The sequence below is a fragment of the Muntiacus reevesi genome, chromosome 5, assembly GCF_963930625.1.
Source record: "Muntiacus reevesi chromosome 5, mMunRee1.1, whole genome shotgun sequence".
Taxonomy (NCBI): domain Eukaryota; kingdom Metazoa; phylum Chordata; class Mammalia; order Artiodactyla; family Cervidae; genus Muntiacus; species Muntiacus reevesi.
Genome location: NC_089253.1, coordinates 114,571,334 through 114,593,247, shown reverse-complemented (window position 1 = coordinate 114,593,247; position 21,914 = coordinate 114,571,334). Strand labels below are relative to the sequence as shown.

At 42.0% G+C, this 21,914-nt stretch overlaps 1 protein-coding gene across 1 annotated transcript in view; it reads left to right on the top strand.

Annotated features, from left to right (window-relative positions):
• PROX1 (prospero homeobox 1) overlaps positions 1–20,964 on the top strand; it is a 54,871-nt gene extending 33,907 nt beyond the window's left edge. The window contains exon 5 of the mRNA XM_065936222.1: positions 15,521–20,964. Coding sequence (XP_065792294.1) covers positions 15,521–15,706 — 186 coding nt within the window. The 3' untranslated portion in view covers positions 15,707–20,964. The remainder of the gene's footprint in view (positions 1–15,520) is intronic.
• The last annotated feature ends 950 nt before the right edge of the window (positions 20,965–21,914 follow it).

Genomic DNA, 21,914 nt, shown 5'->3' with positions numbered 1-21,914 from the left:
AGCGCTAATCCTTTTTAAAAGTCTAATCTCATACAATATGTGGGCTGCCCCTATCATTTCTATAATGCTCTTCCAGCAGGACCGTGTTTTCTGGAGGTGCAGTTACAATTCCAGGACGATAGGGAGAGTTGGACGGGGCAGCCACATCCTGGCTTTATCCCTTACCTCCAACGGGACTTTTTTGATTGTCCCAAAAGTTCATCCTCAGAAGTTGGATTTCTTGAGTAGCATCTCGGTACCACTTTCTGGTTAAAATGACCCTGTGAGACCTTTTTATGAGACTCTTGGCAAGTATTCCAGCAAATCTGATTGTGTCTGTGGAACGTATCCAGCACATAAAAAATGTACAGATCCATCCTGCTGTGCTAATGTTTTCAGTGTTTTTATAGGTAAAGTACTGGAGTATTTGACATCATGAAGACACAGCCTTAGCCTTGAGCATGAGTGTCTAAATATGACCACTAAGGCAAGAAAGCTCTGGTCTCTGTATTATTCTCGAACAGGAAACAAAATGTTCCCTTTCAAGAAGTTGTACTTTTATTTATAAAAACATCACCTTGAGATCTTAAAAGGGAATTCCTTTGGGGAAGTCTTTTCAATGTCTGTGAAAGTGAAAGTGTTAGTCGCTCAATCATGTCTCTTTGGGACCCCATGGACTGTGTATAGTCCACCAGCCTTCTCTGTCTACGGGATTTCCCAGGCAAGAATACTGGAGTGGGTTGCCATACCCTCCTCCAGGGGATCTTTCCAACCCAGGGATCGAACCCGGGTCTCCTGCATTGTAGGTGGGTCCTTTACCATCTGAGCCACCAGGGAAGCCTTCAGTGTCAGAGGTCCTGGACTCATAACAGTGGAATTTAAGAGCCTGGAGTCTGGAACCAGTACCTGGGATCAAACCCCAGCACTGACTCTTTTTAGCAGTGAAACCTTGGCAAGTGTCTTACCCTCTCTGCGCCTGCCTCCGTGTCCTCATCCATAAAACGGGGGAAATGATAGTGCCTGCCTCACAGAGTTGGTGTGAGAACCCAATGAATGTCCACAAATATATTAGCAGAAAGTAAGCACTATATAAGCATTTGCTTTCATTCATTAGTAAGTCAAAGAAAAATTGCCTTGTCGCTGCTATCAGTAAGCCTACTACTGCATTGTTTCCTGCTGACCCTAAACAGAAAAACAAACAAACCCAAAGAGCAAACAGGGACTTCTCCTTAGAATTGGGACAGAGAGTCAGTGCAAAAATTGGTTTTGAAAAGAGAAAGCAGTTCCTTCTGCCCCAAGGTTGGCTATAAAGGTGACAGCAGCCTGCAGGAGCTCTGGGCATCTGGAGTCATGGGTTCCGGATGAGAAGGGCAGTAATGAGATGTGAGGGTAAGGTGGAAGGGGCCCTGGGTTGGGGGGTCTGCCCCTGGCAGCACCTGCCTCATTGGGCTCCACTTTGTTCACCCGGAAAGTGATAAGATTAAAGACAGAGCTTTGTTCTAGCTCTGAAATTCTGCAGTTCTAGAATAGAAGACATTCTGTTTTCTCTGAACAAGTTCTGTGGATGATGCACAGCTTTAAGCAGTGGCTGTGGAGCCCCTGGGAATACAGATGGCGTCCACGTGGAGCCACTTCCACCCTTGGGGCTCTGCTGCAGCTTCATTATCTCAGTAAAACTCTCCAGGGTGCCCAGTTTAGTGTTCTCCCAAGGTCCTCTTTGCAGATCTTTCAACACTGTCCTTGGAGACGTGGCAACTCCCTTGCTGGGATTAGAGCGATGAATTTTTCAAATTCATAGACAATTTATTGTCATTATATGTGCTGCTCACTTTGTTGTGTTGGCTAGGGCAGCCAAACAGTGAGGACATTCATCCATGAAGCCCTCACGCCCGTGGGTTTTTTAGGAGATGATAGATATGGACCTGAACAAGCGAACAGACAGCCATATACCTGTCCCCACACACATTCCATCGAGGCCACAGTTCAACCCGAACAGCCAGCCTGTGTAATACGTGTTAATTTTTGTAGCATATACAACGTCCCCTCTTTCAGGACAGAGTTAATTGTTTTAGATGTCGTAACTCCCTTCACTCTGAGGCTTGGTTGGTAGTTTTTGCAAAAGCAACATCACCCTTTCCTTTGAGCATGTCCCAGATGATCATAAATCGATCATAAAAGTCTTTTCCACTGGGATTCTGTATGTCTGAGTTGGTAGTTGTGACTGAAGTGAAAGTTTCTCAGTTGTGTCCGACTCTTTGCAACCCCATGGACTAGTCCATGGAATTCTCCAGGCCAGAATTCTGGAGTGGGGAACCTTTCCCTTCTCCAGGGGATCTTCCTAACCTAGGGATCAAACCCAGGTCTCTCACATTGCAGGCAGATTCTTTCCCAGCTGAGCCACAAGAGAAGCCGAGTTTGTGGTTGGGAGTATCAAATCCTCACACTGGTCTTTTGGATTTGTTTTTTCTATCTTTCTCACAGTAATTATACTCAGCCTCTGTTTTTTTTTTAAAGCTACCTTAACAGTCAAAAATAAAATCTGGTCCTAAAAATGACTTAAGTAAAGGGTAATATATCCACTGAGAACAGATGTGTGGGAGTTTGAGTAGGGGTGTAGGCAGAGGCATGTTCAGAAGCAGAAGTAGGCTATGGTTTTAAGGCCACGGCATTTTCTTCAATATAGAGTATTTTTCAAAGATTTATCTTTTTTTTTTTTTTGGGCTGCTCTACTTGGCTTGCTGGATCTTAGTTCCCTGGCCAGGGATTGAACCCACACCCTTGGCAGTGAAAACGCCGAGTCCTAACTGCTGGACCACCAGGGAATTCCCAGAGATTTATCAACTTAAGTGACCTGAGGTTGTACAAAAGAATCTGTCTGTAGACTCCTGAGCTTCCCTCAACAGCATCCTAAGTCTTCCCACCACAAACATTACCTCAAGTCTCGTGAGGTTTTGGTAGTTTACCAGAGGACTTCCAAAAGTCTCCCAGTGGGTGTCCTTCTGAAATTGATTTTTCTGTCTTTCTGAGCTGTTTACCTTTCTTGAAAAAAGAATGTCAAAGCCCTTCACGGACTCTTAGCTGGCTTAGTTTTGTGAATACAAAGGATAATCGTGGAGGAGAAGCCCATAGAATTCCCTAGAATACAAAGCAGAATTTTCCTGACTTTTGTGCCTTTCACCCCAGTCCTTGTCCCAAACAACCTAGATGTCACTGGGGATGCATCAGCAGTTGTCAGCAGAGAGGCGGAGGCTCCCGGAACCTGGTCTCCGAAGCTCTGTTCGCTTGGCATCTGCATCGCCCGTGCCTTCTCTCCTGCCCACCCTGCACCGTGCTGTTCTTTGTCCTGCGTCAACCCCACTTCCTAGGCATTTCTCCTCGGGCTTCTCACTCTTATTACTCCATCCCCATGAATAAAGGGCACACAGACTGGTTTTCATGTTCGCCTGGGCACAGCTTAATTATGGAGGTAAATCTCTGCAGAAAACAATCACGTAATGCATTCTCCAACGAAACAGGAGTAACTGCGGATTATCTGTGCCCCAGCCTTCCTTCGTGTAATATTGAAGAGCTGATGCCATGTTGTTTTTGAATAATCTCCCATCCAAGAAGGGCACCAGGCTTGGCCCTATTCATTCCACCGCCTCACCCAGTAATGGTAGCAAAAAGTTAAACTTCAGGTGCTATCAGCCTGTCTTGAACTCCGACATGGTTGGCACAAAATTCACGGGGTGACTTGAAGTTAGTGAAGGCCGAAGAGTGGCTATCTAGTGCTTATTTTTCCATCGCAGTTGATTCATTACCTGCATCACGAAGGAGAGATGGAGTCCTCCGTTTAGTGCATTTGAATATTTGCTGGCAGGAAAGTGCCTACTGAAAAGCTCCCCGTCAAAGCCGGGCAAGAAGGAGGGCCCCCTGGTCCTTGGCATCTCTGTGTGTGGTCCATGAACTATTCCTGTAGACACACGCAGCCTTACCCACTTCTGAGGAGTGGTGTGACAATGCAGGTTGAATCTGGGTAAGTCGATCCCAGCTACCCTCGCAGGAACAACTAGTGTGCTGACCCAGTGAGGGACATGGGATTAGAGGAGAATCAAAGAGCTTTAGGCCTTCAGAAAAGTGGCTAGCTCTTAAATTTGGCTGAGAGCAGGGGTTGGCACACTCTGGCTTGTAGGCCCGATCTGGCACTGAGTCTGTTTTTTTATGACCCTTGCTAAGAATGGTTTTTATATTCATAAAGGGTTGTGAAAAAGAAGGCGAATATGCAACAGAGACCAAACCTAGCCCACAAAGCCTCTATATTTACTGTCCGACCCTTTACAGAGGAAGTTTGCCAACCCCTGTCTGAGGCTTTTTCTGTCTTTAGTAGAACATGAACTCTCAGATCCTTTCTCCATCTGAAGTTCCAGAACTATGATTCTTTGACGCAATGGTCTTGGTCCAAATCTTATCCGAACAACCTACCAGATGAGTAATTCCAGCCAAGAGCTCGCCCTTGTTTTTAAGATGCGAGAGTATTTTCATAGTTTCTCAGGGATGGAGGGATTGGAGAAAATACTAGATTTTAGTTTTTGATGTTTTCTTCCCTCTGATTTTGTTTTTGTTTTATTTTTATTAATGCTTATTTAAACTTGGAGTCACTCCTTGAGAGATGTGTAGAGTTTGGGAGAGAAGAAAAATTACACTCATTACAGCAAGTAACATGACAATTATTATATTTCTTAATACATACAATGCTAAGACCTCCAAGCATGAGCAAATACACTGGCCACTTTAGGCACATTTAGTGAACCAGATTTCAGGCCTACAAAATAATTTTGACAGCCTCATAGAGTTTATTATAAAGGCCTGTGTCCTTCTGTTCCTAGCAAGCTAGTACTTCTTTTTCTGGGGCAGTGGGAGAGATGGTTTTATTTATCTTGATAGGCAAAGTAGCCAGTGGAATGTTTACATAGCTTAAAGTTATATACAAGTTATTAACAGGTAGCATGAAAGTGAAGACAGTCTTTTCTATTAATGTGAAAGTCACAATTACTCAAAATGCTGATTCCAGCACATTTTATCAATTATCAGCATCTGAAAGGTGGAGGAATTTGCTTCTCTGAATATTCCAAATGCAGTTCTATTTTCCAAATATCCACTCTTTCCAGGCAAGAATACTGGAGTGGGTTGCCATTCCCTTCTCCAGGGGATCTTCCCGACCCAGGGATCAAACCCAGGTCACCTGCTCTGCAGGCAGATTCTTTACCATATGAGGCACTAGGGAAGCCCCTTCAAAGGTAGACGATTCAAATTCAGATGAGGAAACAAAGGAACCCCTGAGGGCAGCCTTGGCACTTCCTCTGGGCTGCTGAGAGAAGTCCGGGTGCCTACACCCTGCCTGATGTCCCTTCCCGTGGCGTTCCACTGTCCAGACAAGGCAAATCCTCAGCCTCCCACCTCGCAGCTTCCCTCGCTGTTGCGTCCTTTTCATTACATTCCCGCCAACGGACCATGTCAACCATATCCCATCCAGGCACCACTGTCAGCATTCATAACAACTGGTCGGGCATCGCGGGTTGGTCAGCAGGTTCCCTTGGAAGTGTATTCCCACAAGCTCAGGGCAGGTCCCTGCCACAGCGGCAGATGAGGGACAGGCTTTCCTCTCGCCCCTTTTCCTGATTTTCCCCGCAGCTCCTGCAGGCTGGCTGGGAGGACCCTTGAGGCTGCAGTGTGGATCGTGCTGTCTCAGGGTCCTTCCCCAGCCCTCTCTCAGGGGTTGCCCCCCAGCCCCTCCCTCACACGTGACCTTGACATTGGGTGGTCCTTACAGAAGAAACAGCTTCCAACAGCTCAAACCTCTGATTCCATATCCACTAGAGATTTTGGCTTTTGGATTTTGGCAAGAAGGTCTGTTTGCCCATCAGGTCAGCATGAATAAAGATTTCTTTCTTCCTTTCTTTTTTTCTTAAAGACAAGAATCAATGGACACTGTCCCCAGAGCTCTTTTTCTCAAGACAGTTTAACCCCTTCTCCCAAGTACTTGTATTTTCTATTCTGAATGCGCCTGTGATATTGTGTTTTTCTCTTTTCCTGTGAGACAACCAAAAAAATTTACCCCATGTAAAATTTGAGAGCCAGATCAATTCTGAACCATCTTATCATTTTTAAAGTCTGTTTATCCAGCTTTGTAGGAGAAATGAGCAGACTGTTTGAAGGCCACATACTTTGCAAACCTTGGTTGCAACACGTTTGCCCCGTTTTGAAACTGTCTTTATCAGGCCGAGAAAACGAAAATCTATTTGACAAAGTGGCACTCTGGCCAGTTTATCTTGCAATATGGCTTTAGCTCACTGAGTCTATTGATTTCCTTAAATTAATGTTTACAGAATGCTACTGAATTTTGCTCAAGAGAACATTGTTCTTTTGAAGGTTTATAAAAAAATGATACAGACTGTTACTGCTGTGTGTTCCTTTGCTTAGACCGAGGAAGCATGGTGTGGGGGGAGGTGTATGATGGAGGGTTGTTTTGTTTTAAGGACAGCCTTGAACTCCAGCCACTTCCTATAAGCATTTAGTCTTCACATATTTAAGTAGCAAAACACGTAAGTAGGAGGGAGGTGAACCCACTCATAGGCCTAAAACTTTGTGGGCATCACACTAACCTAATCCTGAAAGAAAGTGAAAGTGTCATTCGCTTAGTTGTGTCCACTCTTTGAGACTCTATGGACTGTAACCCTCCAGACCCCTCTGTCCGTGGGATTCTCCAGGCAAGAATCCTGGAGTGGGTTGCCATTCCCTTCTCCAGGGCATCTTCCCGATTCAAGGATTGAACCCAGCTCTCCTGCATTGCAGGCAGATTCTTTACCATCTGAGTTACTTCGTGGGCATCACACTCGCCTCATCCTGTCAGGTCCCTGAAGGCTGAATCCACCTGGAGCATCAGAGTCAAAGAGACTTTAGTCCAAAGCTCAGCTGTGGCTACAGAGTCTTCCTCGGCCTCATTCGGTGTAGTGTGGGCAAGCCGTTCTGTGGCCAGGGCTCCCTCGATAATCCCCGTCCTTCCCAACAGAGGTGCGAGCAGCCTGTGAAAATGGCCATGTAGCCATTTGGTGGAAGCTCTTTTTTTTTAGTAAAGTTATTTATTTGTAATTGAAGGATAATTGCTTCACAATATTGTGTGGGCCTCTGCCGTACGTGAATATGAGTGGGCCATCGGTGTACCTCTGGCCCCTTTCTCCTGAACCTCCCCCCACCTCTCACCCCACCCCACCTCTCTAGGTTTTGATCTCCCTGAGTCATAGAGCGCATGCCCTTGGCTGTCTATTTTACACATTATAGCGTATGTGCTACCATGTCACTCTCTCCAGGAACTCTTCAAAGCACCTTGCTCTTTGATTGGGGTGCTCAGTCCCTCAAACACAAAACCTAGCCTCTAGATGTGGTTTTAAAACCAGCTTTCCCAGGGAAGTGTATTTGGCTATTCAGCCCCTGACAAGATCCGCATCAGTATCATGAAGGGATGGAAATAAAACGTAGGAAACACGAAGCAACTTTTCTCCACGTGTTGACTCCGCCGATAAAATCACCCACGTGAACCTCCTCAGAGCATCTCTCAGAACACTGCTTTGCACATGTGTATTAATCGCAGTGAACCGACTCCCAGAAAGTGGGCTTGTCCTTAAGGTTCAAACCACCGCCTTACGTTTGGAAACTGCTTTACACTTTCCAAGCACATTCATGCTTGTTTTCCCGCTGGATCCATCCCCCTAATGAGAGGGCTTTGGGACCCAATCCCGTGGTTCCCTCTGGGTAGCATCCTTTCTGCCCTTCTGAAGGGCCAGCTAGTTCCTGGCTAGTACACACAAAATAAACGTGTGCAGGAGAAGGGAGACCCCTAGTCACAATATCTTGTCACCATCTTCTATAGCTCTGAGATTCCCCTCTTCTGCCTCAGGCAGGAAAATTCAGTGAGAGTGAGGCAGTAGAGAGGAGCAGGAATAATGTATCTGTTCTTGCCTTTCCATCGGATAATCTCAATAAGGAGTTAGTAAAGCATCAGAGTTTATCCATTTGAGTCCACTCTGTCTGCAGTCTAAGTCCCCAGCTTGTGCCACTGCCGTCAGGAACTATGTCTCTCCTTGATCAATATTTACTTAACAAACAGCAGGGATGGGAGAGTTTGCTTAGAGGAATCACGTGCACTCCAGGGTGAATGAATGCTCGGGAAAGTACCTCAACTTTGTCTCCTTTCCTAGGATCTTGGGGTGTGTGTGCGTGTGTGTACGTGTGCATGCACACATGAGCATGCACATACAGCCCCATACAAACGCCCTTTTTAACTTCTCCAAAGACATGAGTCGTCCAGAAAAATGCCTCGCTGCGTATGATTAGTACATTATTTATCCCATAAGAGAACTCGCAGTATCAATTCAGTTTCAGAAAACTCCAGCCCAAAGTTTGCTTTCCTTTTGTGCTCCTATATGGGTTAAACATTTTGGAAAGGCTCTTACGATGAATTAGAGGCACGAGCATCTTCCTTTGACCCTTTTCAGATGAGCGGAAGGGAAGAAAATGCAGATAGAAAGAATAAAAGCCGTTTGATAGGGCAACTCTAACTATATATTTCTGATGGCATGACATTTATTTTTTAAAGAAATCCCAAGGAGAGAAGGAGCTCTTAAGATTTTCAAAGCCACTTAGCCAGTTTTCGGAATCAGATGTGTTTAAGTCTAATAATAAATACGAACACCCTGGTGTTGAAGTTGAGAGAGCTCTACTGTTTCAACCTCACTCAAACAATTGCTTGAAGGCTCAAGTCAGGGCCCTCAATGCAGTTGACTTGGAGGCACCTGGGTCTAGTTTGAGGCGTTTTGTTTCTGTGTGTGGGGAAAGGCTGAGGGGGAAACTGGGAGTTATTTATTTATTTGATTTTGTGAATCGGAGTTGTAAAAGCCGCCTGAAATATTCATGCAGAATTGTCTGAGAAGCCCGTTTCTGTTTTATTTACTGCACAGTAGACCAGCCACAGCGGATTAGTTCTACAATACCCGTAACAAAAGCCCAACAGCTGATGCATGTGATGTTAGGAGGTGACAAAACAGTTAAAGTATGCTGCTGGCTACAGGCGAGCCGTCAGCAGACGCAGACAAAAGGGTTTGTGACAAGAATAACTCTCTCTCCAAGGCGAGCAGTGAAGAGTATCCAAAATACCAGTACCCTTTTCTCCTTGACATTGTCTTCTTACAGTCAGCACTTTATTGCCCTTTTATAGTATTTTTTAAATGGAGGAGGAAGAAGAAAGTAAACCCACACACAGAACTAATTCACCAAAATAGTAAACCAAGATTTTACTTTCCCAGCAGTTAGACACTTCTGCCCATACGTAGATTTCCTTTTCCATTTCTCCACTGAAGTTTGGGAAAAAAAATAGTTTCAAGGATGAACTGAAAAGATGATCCATCTTGATAAGATTGTCATCTCTTGATTAATAAGCTTGAGAAGCCATGTGAGCCTTTGGTTACTGGGGAGTGGAGCTAAGGAGCGAGGTCTATGCCTGGTTTATTTTCTGTCCATTTCGGCAAACATCCTTCCACTGATGAAATGAGGCCAGTGGACCAGGTTTTAAAGGGGATGGAGGATTGTAAGAGAGCCACAGGGAGCTGTGCAAGGGGCAAGGTTTAGATCCCCAGAAAGAGGCCGATGGATGAGCCTGTGGCCGTTTCAGAGGTGTGAAAAATCAGCTACCCTGTCTCCAGAAAGTAGGAGAGGCTGTCTTCTTTTTAACCTTTATAATTCCCCGTCTATTCTCTCTGACATTCATTCAGCTGCCAAGAGCGTTTGGCAAGGTTTGGGCCAGCGAGCACACTTCCAGTGACCGCTAACCTTGGTATGTCCTGACACTTATGATGAGTGTCTGCAGGACACAGAAGGCAGGCAGCCTGCTATGTCAGGCTTTTATTATGTACTGCAGAGGCTAGGGACAGTCAGTTTAATAAAACAAATCATCCTTGAAGGTAAAGCAACTGGGAAGAGGAGGAGGAAGACGGGGGGGAAAATGTGTCTTTGCCACTCATTCTGATAAAAAAAAAAGGACAGCAAAATAAGCACCCACCCAACACACCGTGTGTGTGTGGTGTGTGTGAGTGTGTGATAACCCAGCCACCCCTGAGCAGACTCGAAAACATCCTCCCATTTCTCCCATTTCATCTAAGCCCACAAGGCCCGCGTTTGCTCTGAGGAGCTCAAGAACAAACAATGGTGATGAAATAGGTGGATGCTGAGAGTCAGCCCCCTTAAAATGTATGCGTTTGGTCAAGTACCTCCTCACAATTATATTCTCCTCCAGATATCATGGCAAGGAGAGGCAGGACCATTTGGGGTGAGGTTCCTATATTGGGATGGCTTTTATAAAAGCAAAGTTTCCACTCGCCTCTCCTGAAGAACACTCAGCACCGCAGCTCCCACAATAGCCTCAGAGTCCCGGCCAGAGACTTTGGAAGCCTTTTGTTTTTCCCCTGTGGCATGTCCAGAGGCATGGCCTTCCCTCCCCCTCCCAGCGGCCAGCATTGTCTTGCATTCCAGGGACTTGATTGACTGTTGCCACCTGATGCTGAAGAGATACTCTAGGGTTCATTCTGCAGATTGTTGGGTTCTATTAAAAGAAACCTAGATAAGGGATTACTTGTCACTAAGGGATTTTCTGCAGATGTTTATTACTGATTGGAAATCCATTAGGTGTGAAGAGGTACTGAAAAAACACGGACAAGACCAGTCTCATAACCCTGAATTCTTAAGACGCTCCCCCGGAACATCAGAAAGCATCCCCCCCAACCCTGTTACTCTGTTAAGTGGGATTGGGGAGACCTTTCTGGCAGAGAGGTGAGGGTCTGTCTTTCACGGGCAATATTTCTACCTGTGGACGGAATTCCTTGGCACTCTCTCAGATCAGTTGCTACCCATCAATTTACCTCTGTGGAGCCACCAAAAAAAAAAAAAGATTAATTGCTCTAGCAGTTGAGGATCTCATTATAACTTTCTTTTATCTAGCCCAATTTGAGACATGAGTATTGCCTCAAATTAAGCACAAAATTAGCAAACCATTTCATTTATTCTCAAAGAATTCATCCCTTCCCAAACATAAACCAATAACCAAAGTCTCCTCTTGGGAATCTTTTGTGTCATTCCCACTTATTTTGAAGTTACTAGCTCTTCTGTGGTTTTTCTAAACCACAGATCCACAGCTTGTCACAGGTTTTGATGCCTCATATAAGTAGGAATTACTGAAAATGCATTTAAAAGGAGCCAGCAGGGTTTAATGGCAATACACCTGGATCAGTTATTTCACATGAGTCTCTTCATCTCATAATTTCTTCATCCCATAGAATCTCATACTTTCTTCATCTATAAAATGAGCTCTGAGATCTATTTCAAGTCTTTAAATTCTATTTTTTATCATTATTTTAAAATTCCTTTTTTTAAGTATTTAGGGGGAAGGTAAGGTGTGATTCTAGAGCAATGTGGAGCAAAGCAGAAGGCAGGGTCTCGTTTTGAGCTGTTTATCAAAGACGATGCAACAAAACCCTGTGTAGCATTGTGAGGAAAACACAGAATTGAAGCCAGGAGAGTGCTCAAAAGACATCTAATGATAAATTCACTCCACCTAGATATAAGTAGGTGAAAAGCTAAATAACATCGAGACACAAATGCCAAAGTTGTTAAAGGACAGCCCAAGAGTATTGCCAAAAGAAATGAATGTTTGAAACAGGATGTGTGCGTGCCTGCCAAGTCGCTTCAGTCACGTCAGACTCTTTGCGACCCTATGGACTGTAACCCACCAGGCTCCTCTGTCCATGGGATTCTCCGGGCAAGAATACTGGAGTGGTTGCCATGCCCTCCTCCAGGGCATCTTCCCGACCCAGGAATTAAACCTGCATCTCTTACTCTCTTACTTCTCCTGCCTTGGTGGCACAGGTGCTTTACCACTAGCACCACCAGGGAAGTCCTTAAAAGAGGATAAAACCCACTAAAAATCAGTAACCAGCATGGCTGATGATAAGAAATAACAGGGTGGGACTTCCCTGGTGATCCAGTGGTTAAGAATCTACCTTCCAATGCAAGGGGGTGGGTTCAATCCCTGCTCAGGGAACTGACATCCCACATGCCGTGTGGCATGGCCAAGAAATAAAAATAAATAAATTTTTTAACATAAAAAAAAAAGAAAATAACAGAATGGAGGCTGCACACACACCCCTTAAGAAATTACTTTGATCTGTTCTCAGGCAAACCCCCAGAACTGCACTTTTTCCCTCCTCCAAGGCTGATGCTTTCCTAGATGCATCCCCCTCCTCTGACTGTCTTAAACATCATCTCTACTCCCTTGGCCCTGGTTTCCAGATCTCCTGGGAGTCCTGGGAGTGGGTAGGCTTCATCTGGCACCCCTGCCATACCTCTGTCCCCACAGCTCTCCTCCAGGCCAGGCTGCATCCTCGAGTGTTCAAGGACCATAGATCCTCATCGTGGGTCTGTTGCTGACGGCCAGGGAAACCACACTTCTTGAAATGTTTCTTTTAATAAATGCCTCCGATTATGTTTCTGTTGCATTTGGCTAACAGCTCCCAAACCCCATAGTTAGAGTGGGTAGTTGCACTGTGTAACTGGTCTCCAGCCATAATCCCTCTCTCAATAACACCCATTTGACAAAATCTGAAGGATCATCTTTGGGGAAGACGGGCGAGTACTCAGAAAGGCTGCTTAATGACTTTTTATTTGGTAGAAGGTAAGTGGGAGGGCTGATTGCCCCGCCAGGCCCTCCCCATCCCACAAATATACATGTGTGTGCAGAAGATTGGGGAGAAGGTCATCGGAGTTCAGTTGAATTCTCATCACGGAATGGTCTTTGGAGTATATGGGTTTGCACATTTATGGAGGGCAAGGGGCTACGTGCATGCTCAGTTGTATCTGACCCTTTGTGACCCCATGAACTGTATAGCCCACCAGGCTCCTCTGTCCATGGGATTCTCCAGGCCAGAATACTGGAGTGGGTTGCCAACACTGCTTTGGATTGCCATTTCCTCCTCCAGGGGATCTTCCCGACCCAGAGATCGAACCAGCATCTCTTGCATTGGAGGCAGATTCTTTACCGCTTGAGCCATTAGGAAAGCCCTGGGGAGCAAGGTGGTGTTTCCATTATTTCCCAGGCAGTGGTTAGAACTGTGTCCTAAGAAACTAGCCAATATATATACATATATCTTGGGAGAAGCATCTCAACATTTTCACTTTTTCTAGAGTCCAGTTGGCCCCAGATTGGGGCTCTTTTTCTTCTGGGGCATCATTAGGTTTTCTTTCAAAGGACAAGTGACTTGCCATAGGAAGCACTGAACTTCTTTGTCCAACTCCAAATGTCTCAGACAGGTTTGTCTGGTATCATTTTCATTTTCTCTAACAGTTACTATCATTATAAAAAGGTCCGCTGCACAAAGCGAGAAAAGGTGGGGAGAATGGGATCAAATATGTTCAAAATGACAACCCCTCTCTGTTACTTTGGTGAGCAGCAGGTCTGAGCCAAGATAAAAATCTTTCACCTCTTGTCTATGTGTGGACAGATCCGTCTACACGTGCAGCTGCAGTGATTTTACTTCCTCAAATGTCTGCACTTACTATAAAATAAAACATTATTCATGTGTAAGTTTCCCCCTCTAAAGGAAAACTACAAAGTGTCAGTCTGTACTTGGAAAATTATGACTATCTGGAATGAGTCTATGAATCCTTTGTTTCATTGTGGGGGTGATAGGCCCTGATTTACCATGTAACTTACAAAGATTACTAAATAAGTGCATCAGTAGCTATTCCTTTGCCTAGACAAGAGGTCAGACTATTAAACAACTACTAATAAACAGTTCATAAGCACGTGCACAGATAACTCACACACATACATTCATTGCTGTGGTAGAAAAGAATTAACAAATAGATTTTCTGAAAAGTATATTTGGAGAATGTTTATCTTGAACTACAGTGACTTTGAACAATTCCCTTATTCTCTCTGAGCCTTCATTTTCTCACTGTATAATGGGGTTAATAATCACAGAGATGTTGGGGGAACTGAATGACACAGTTCACATTCAGTATATAACACAGTACCTGACACATAATAAGTAGTCCAAAACTGTGGAGTATTATTACTGTCAACTGCATAAATCACTCTCTTTTGGAGAAATTCTCATCTCAAAGTAAAGTATTTTCTGACGTAGGACTTTAGGGTATCGTACACATTTTGTGTTTTGGGCTTCCCGGATGGCCCAGATGATAGAATCTGCCTGCAGTGCAGGAGACCTAGGTTCGATCCCCGGGTCAGGAAGATCCCCTGCAAAAGGGAATGGCAACCTACTCCAGTGTTCTTGTCTAGAGAATTCCATGGACAGAGGAACCTGGTAGGCTACAGTCTGTGGAGTCACAGAGTCAGACATGACTGAGCAACTAGAACTTTTGTATTTTGGGATTCAGTATTAATATCAGCATCTTACTCTTTTTTTGTACATAGCATACAGGCATACCTCAGAGATATTGCAGGTTCCATTCCAGACTACCAAATGTTGCAATATAGCGAGTCACATGACGTTTTTTAAATTTTCCAGTGTGTATAAAAGTTATATTTATACCATATTGTAGTCTATTAAGTGTGCAACAGCATTATGTCTAAAAAGAGTACATACCTTAATTAAATATACTTAATTGCTAACAATGCTAGCCATCATCTGAGCCTTGAGTTGTAGTCTTTTTGCATTAGTAACATCAAAAATCACTGATTACAGATAACGAGAGCAAAAAGTTTGAAATATTTCGAGAATTACCAAAGTGAGACACAGAGATATGAAGTGAGCAGGTATCATTGGGAAAATGGTGCCGGTAGGCTTGCTTCACACAGGGTTGCCACAAACCTGCAATTCGTAAAAAGACGCACTATCTATGAACTATGATGAAGCAAAACCAAGCGCAGTGAAACAGGTATGCCTGTACTTTATAGTGCGGATTATTGTAGTATACAGTTTAGCAACAGAGTCAACAGTCCTCTAATGCAAGCAGGACACTAAGGTTTCGATTTTCTTCATTTATAGCATGGGTTTAGTTTATATCAAAGGCCAATTATTATATTAGTCTACTTTTAAGAAGACATTTTGTTTTCCTAATGGAACTGTGGTTCAAATTCTGAAAGATTAGGTGGAAACCTGATTCTGGAATACACCTCTTTAATGAAGTAAGGAGTCCCAACAGTATGCCTCCATTTTTCTACTCAAATATTCACAATGGAATCCAAGTTTTTCAATAGGTCTGCATGTATCCTTTGCACAAGTCTTTTTCTAAAACTCTCCAAAGCTGTCAACCCCACATCACAATGCTACTATATATAACAACTTTACATAAGAGAATAGGGGTCGGCCATTTTTAGAAAATGCAGGTGCTGTGTAAGCCCCTATCTGAAAGAAAGACCTTAGCTCAATTTCCTTTGAAGAACTGGAGACTTGAAACTGAAAACTTTATTAATGCCATTGTCTCCTTGTATCAGCAGGTTCCAGAGAGATTCCTGGAAGTTGCGCAGATCACATTACGGGAGTTTTTCAATGCCATTATCGCAGGCAAAGATGTTGATCCTTCCTGGAAGAAGGCCATATACAAGGTCATCTGCAAGCTGGATAGTGAAGTCCCTGAGATTTTCAAATCCCCAAACTGCCTACAAGAGCTGCTTCATGAGTAGAAATTTCAACAACTCTTTTCGAATGTATGAATAGTAGCAGTCCCCTTTGGATGTCCAAGTTATCCGTGTCTAGATTTTGATTTCATATATGTGTGTATGGGAGGCATGGGTATGTTATGAAATCAGCTGGTAATTCCTCCTCCATCATCTTTCTCTCATTTTCTTCTGTTTTCGATTGCAACGGGGATGGTTCTTTTCCTGCCGCCTTTAGTTTACTTTTGCCCAAGGCCCTTAACATTTGGAGACTTAAAATAGGCTTAATTATCAGGGAAAAAAGAATGTTGACGTGTGTAAAGTCTATATTAGCAAGGATGGGCATTTGTTTAAAATGCATCTGTTGGATTCGTGGTTTGTTGCAAATGGCGGTTGGCAGAGGGAGACCCATGACACAGCACAGCTCCGCAGTCAGTGATGCGTCTCTTGTGTTTACTGCTGAGAAGGTCAGAAAACTCAATGAAACCCCTTGATAAACTTAAATATTTTGCTTGGTTTGAACTCAGTAAGTAGCTTTTTATCACACGTTTAAAAATAATGCCAGTGGCAGATCAACAGCTCACTTTTCAAAAGTACCCCAAAAGGCCACATTTTAAAAAGAAAACATAATCACTAACTGTCAAACCTTTCCTCAGAGAAATGGCAAACACCCCAAACTAGTTTCTTTTGGAGGCAGAGCAATTTTGTACAAAACGGACTTTTCAAGGTGAGACTGGAAATTCATGTGGCTTCTAGTCACCTCTCGAAATTTTACAATAGGTTCTTCTTGGTAGTAAGTGAGTACCTATCGTTTTTCATACAGGAAAACCCCTATAATGTGTTATTATTTTCTGTTTATCTTGCTTAAGATGTAAAAAGGCACATAAGTTTCAAATTTATTCTTTGCTCAATTTTGTTTATATGCTTTAGAAGAATTATCATGTCTGTTTAATATTTAACAATTTTTTTTTTCAAAAAAACACTATTTTCTGAATTCCTTTCTATGGTAAGGAATAAAGGACATCCTAACTTGACCATAAAATTCCTGCCTATACTAGAAGTTTGTTGACAGCTGCTAGCTGACTGGATCTTCCCCTCCTGAGAGGAGTACATTTGAGAATGACCTATTTTCCTATACATTTCCACACTACCTACCCTGATGGATATTCAAAGTGGTGACAGTCTAATTTAAAGTGTTTTCGTTTTCGGTACAGTGTTTTAAAGCAATTGATAAAGTCTCTTCTAACTCAGAAGCTAGTAATTGACCAAAACATGAGAAGACTGTATAGAATAGGAGAGTTTGGGAGTTAACCCAAAAGACACAATTTCAGCACACATGAGAAAGCTAGCTGCTATTTCATGCTTTCTTCAGTGGTTCTCCTCTTTTTTTCTTTCTCTTTTCTTTTTCCAGTTTTTCAAAGGTGTACAACGTTTCCATACTTGCTTTTAAAAAGCCGTATGGCATTCACACTTGTTTTCTTGGATGGGTTTTGTGTGCAGAGGCAGTAAGAATTCCTTTTTTATTCTAATAGTGTTTTCCAGACCCTCCCTCCCCTTCAGTAATTTGATCTACATCTTCTAAAATGACACAGTAAAAAGGAAAAAAAAAAAAAACCCTGGTATTTAGATTATGTACAACATAAATACCATTTTTCCTTGATTTTTATAAAAATGACATTTGACTTTGGAGAATGTCGGTTGACCCATGAGACTAGCTGACCCAATCGCTGTAATTTAACATCATTTATAAATTCTGCTGATGGACAGGAATGTATGAAGGCAATTATTGTCAGCACAAAGCTTTAAAACCTGCTGACTTTAAATTACACGGCGTGGTCCTGTGATGCCTGCGTCATTCAGGAGACACAGCCTCTCGCGGTGTGGACGGAGCGCAGCAGCCTAGGCCTGGGACGCCCCAGCCTCCCTGCGCCCGCACAGCCGAACCCATCCCCCAGCTCGCAGGCTCCTTCACCGCACACAGGGCCATCGGAGCCAGTGTGTTCTTGTTCTGGCTTGTTTTGGAAAAAAAAAATGTTCAGATAATCATCACATTGGAATATAATGCAAACCCAAAAAAAAGAAAAAAATCCAATCAGCACGAAGTAGAGAAGCAATCTCAACTTGTGGTCACACTCTTTCGCCTTGCTTCACGCCCAAGAGTATGACATTCGTTGTTCACATCAGTATACAACTGGGCCTCTTTGCTGTTCCATGGAATTCACATCACCGTTGTATTGCCATTTGCAAGGCAAAAGGCAAAACCATAATGTATTCACCTATCGAGACAGATTGCTAGTATCTTCCTGATCTGGGGCAAATTTAGTATTGATTTCAGACATATTTAGATTTTTAGTATTATTCTCCCCTGCCTTTCTAATTTAAACAGACAAATTAAGCAAAAGTGTGTATTCACAACCAAATGTTGATGTGCTTATCCACAATAATATCCTCTCAATGTGCACTGAGGCATAGAAATTGTTTCAGAGTAGAAATTGCAGCGTGAGTAGAAACTCACCTCATTGTCCTGGAAACAGAACTTGATCATTTTGCTTTTAGATGATTCTTTTTCTTTCACCACCATAAAATCTTGTGCCTCCCAGTGCATTGGAAAATGACAAAAGCCTGTCTCTCAAAACGCCTATTTAACAGGTTTTTCAAAATCACCATCTTTCCAATCTTTGTTCAACTCTCACCACGTAAAAATTGGCTACTTGGGAGAAAGTTTGCTTTCTCTGGTGGGAGGGTGAAGGACTAGGGACAGTTTACAAAGGGAAACAAAGTCTAAAGTCCATGTTGAAATACCACATTTCCACTTCTTTTCTGCTAACCCCAAATTATTTTTGCATCTACACTTGAGGTTATAGTCTGTGCCTAGACCTAAATGCACCAGCGGGGGGATTGTTAAAAATCCTTCAAAATCCCACTTTTTTCCCACAAGTACAATTGTTCGTGTGCCTTCTGTGGCTTTCGATTTCATCCTTTTGACTTTATTTCCAATTTCTACAGCTGCAATAAACTCTAGATTTTTTTTTCTGGCTGTTTGACATAACGTTGATAGCTATGCATATTTTGTGTCTTTTTAAAAAACAAAGCGGGAGAATACGTTTTTGAGAAGAGAATTTTTAGAACAGTTTGATACCGCAAATTATTTTTTCCTCAATTGTTTGAGCAGCATTCGAGTTTTGAAAATTCTTGTAGAAGCCAATTTTTTGTAACTGTGGTGCAAATCTTGTGTTTTCTTAGCCTAATGAAAAGTAGTATAGAAGCAATATTTCATACCATGTGCTATATATGTGTGTGCAGATGTGTGAACATAAACACATACACACATATACACACATGTAAAAATAGACATATATATATGCGTGTGAAGTGGAAAGCTTACCTTTTCCTACCTAGATTTAAGGACCTATTTTAGGCATTTGTTATGTTTTGTCAAAAGAATGTTCTATTTGCAACAACAAAACATTTAATTCTTACTGTGTCTCTGGCTGTTTAATGAGGACATTTCCCTTTAACTGGTAAAACCACGTGGAAGATGGTAGAATGTAGTCATTATTTAAGGAAATGTTCACCCACATATTCCCGAAGTTCCTTTGTGCCTCCAAGTATTATTCCATTAAAGTGTTTTATGTTTGCCGACTCTTTGTTGCTGTGCTAGGGATGTGGGTGAATATCATTTTTAAAAATGTTAAAAACAAACAAAAAAAAAAGCAAAACAAAAACACTAAAGCAAGAGGGGAACTTTTATAAAGCAATGTAAATATTTAACCTCATGGCTGTTGTTACGTAAGACATGAGATTTTAATAAATAACTACATTCTCACAACATCTGTTGAATTTATTAGGAACACTTCGGTGACTATATAGACAGTTGAAAGCATTCTTGAAAATCCTGCTCTCTACTTTTAAAAGATAAGAGTCTCTTTCATCAGATGTCAAGGGCAAGGGTAATGCAGTTTCTGTAAATTTATGAAATTTCTTTTCTGTGTACATGAAGACACTTAGTATGTAATCTCCCCCTCCCCCCAACACACATACATGCATACACATACAGGTTAATATTAAGTCGTAAAGCTAAAGAGTTGGGGGCTTTCAAATTAGGATGTTCCCCAGAAGCAATCATAAATTCATCAAAGAAAAAGTGGTTTACAGAATCCCCTGAGAGAAGCTGTGTATGTGTGAGGACAGAGCAGAATCTCTTTGCCATGTATATTATAGACTCTTTATTGGTGTGAATAGTACAAATGTTTCGTTCTGGTACAGACTCCGTGTTTGCAAATTACAAGAAGCATTGTTTTCAAAAAGCTCCCCTTAAAAGAACGTAACTGGTTTCTATGAGTAAGCAGTTACTGTATTGCACTTACATGTGATGTTGAAGGAAATGCAGTTTTGTTTTTCTGTAGATCTGTTGGTTGTAAACCACCTATAAGACTAAAGCTAAAATGCTCGTTTTCAGAGCTGGGATCAAAACTGGTATTTAACCTTTGCATCTTCTTATAAGCATCCTTCTAGGAATATAACAGAATCTGGAAGCACCTGGACTTTGAGTCTTTACAACTGAGCCCTCTCTCAAAACTGCCACCGCCGAAAATGCACAAACATGAGCATGAGCAGAAAAGGCAAACAGAGTGGCCCTTTTTTGTGAAAATGGATTCATTCTTTGTTTTTAAAATACCCGAATCCTCTCCGTAGGGGGGGAAAGCATTTAAAAATTGTATATTACCACTTCAAAATTAGAATTTGAAAAGCAAATGTATTTGGGGTTGGTCTCAGCAATACCCAGAAGAATCAAAGGTCCTGGCTTCCCCCAATATTGTCCCAGCCATTTCTCATATGTATATAGTATAAACCGTGACAAAACACTGCCTTTATATTATTTAGCAATATGTTGTAAATAGCATTATTAAGCTCTTTTTTTTTGTAATAAAGACCCTTTGATTTGAATATAGTACAATAACTGAACTGATAAAGTCAATTTTTGATTTTTTTTTTTTTTTTAGCTAGAGGCAATTTCAATTGTGGATTTTTGTTGTTGTCTATTGTTCTGAAGACTTTGCATAATTTATTGGTTTAATTTATCCTAATTTATTTGATGAAGGTGTACAATTTTGTATTACCAAGGATGTACTGTAATATTAATTGATATGATAAAAAAAACAATGAGACTCCCTGTCCATATTAAAAAGTAAATAAAAAGGTGCAGTAGACAATTGATTTTAAAGTAAAAGTAAAAAAAAAAAATTAGTTTGGCAGCTACTAAATTTTAAAACAGGAAAAACAATTTGTTGGGGGGAGGGTGGGAAGGGGGTTTACTTTGTGTGTTTAAGCTTTTGTATACTCTGCAAACTTTTACCTTTTGCTTTGTACCACTTAAAGGATACAGTAGTCCAATTGCCTTGTGTGCCTTCCATCTTCTCTTAAACTGAATGTATGTGCAGTATATATGCAAGCTTGTGCAAAATAAAATATACATTACAAGCTCAGTGCCATTTGATTTATTTTAAACATGTGATATTTAGTTTTTGAACCTGTGTCCAACTGTAGGACAGCAGACTAGTTGTGACTGTGGTATCAATTATGGAGTGTTCCTCCTGCCAGTTTGGCAATTTATTTTTTTGTTTGTTATTTTTGGTCATGCAGCTTGCAGGATATTAGTTCCCTGACCAGGGATTGAACCTGTGCCCTCGGTAGCGGAAGTGAGGAGTCCTAACTACTAAACTGCCAGGGAGTTCCCTGGAGTTTTCCTTTTATTACAGTTCTTAAGCATGCAAATCTGGAATCGTTACACATAGCTCTTAGAAATGGTCTTTTTTACTTCAGACATTTGTAGTAAATGGCTAAATTTCTGTCTGAAACCTCTTCTCACAGATTTAAGTTTAACCCTCAAAATTTATAAGCAAAGTTTTGGATCCAATGTTGTGAGCTAATAAATGCAGTTAAATTGTTAATGTCTCATGATTTGAAGAACAAGGAAAGAAGTTCCCCAAATCACAAAATGGCAAATATGTTATTTAAAATATGGGGAGTGAGAGCTTGTATTGTTTCTACTCTGGTTGAACTCAGAACTACACCCTAATGTAAATTTAAAACCTTTCTGAAATAATCCTTTGGATATGAATGGCAGCAAGTTTCATACTAAGAACATTGGTTGTATAGCTCTGGAAAACTTTCTTTGTCTCTTTTGCTTTAGTTTAAAATCATGTCTCCTTTATCTTCAAATCAAAACCCTGAG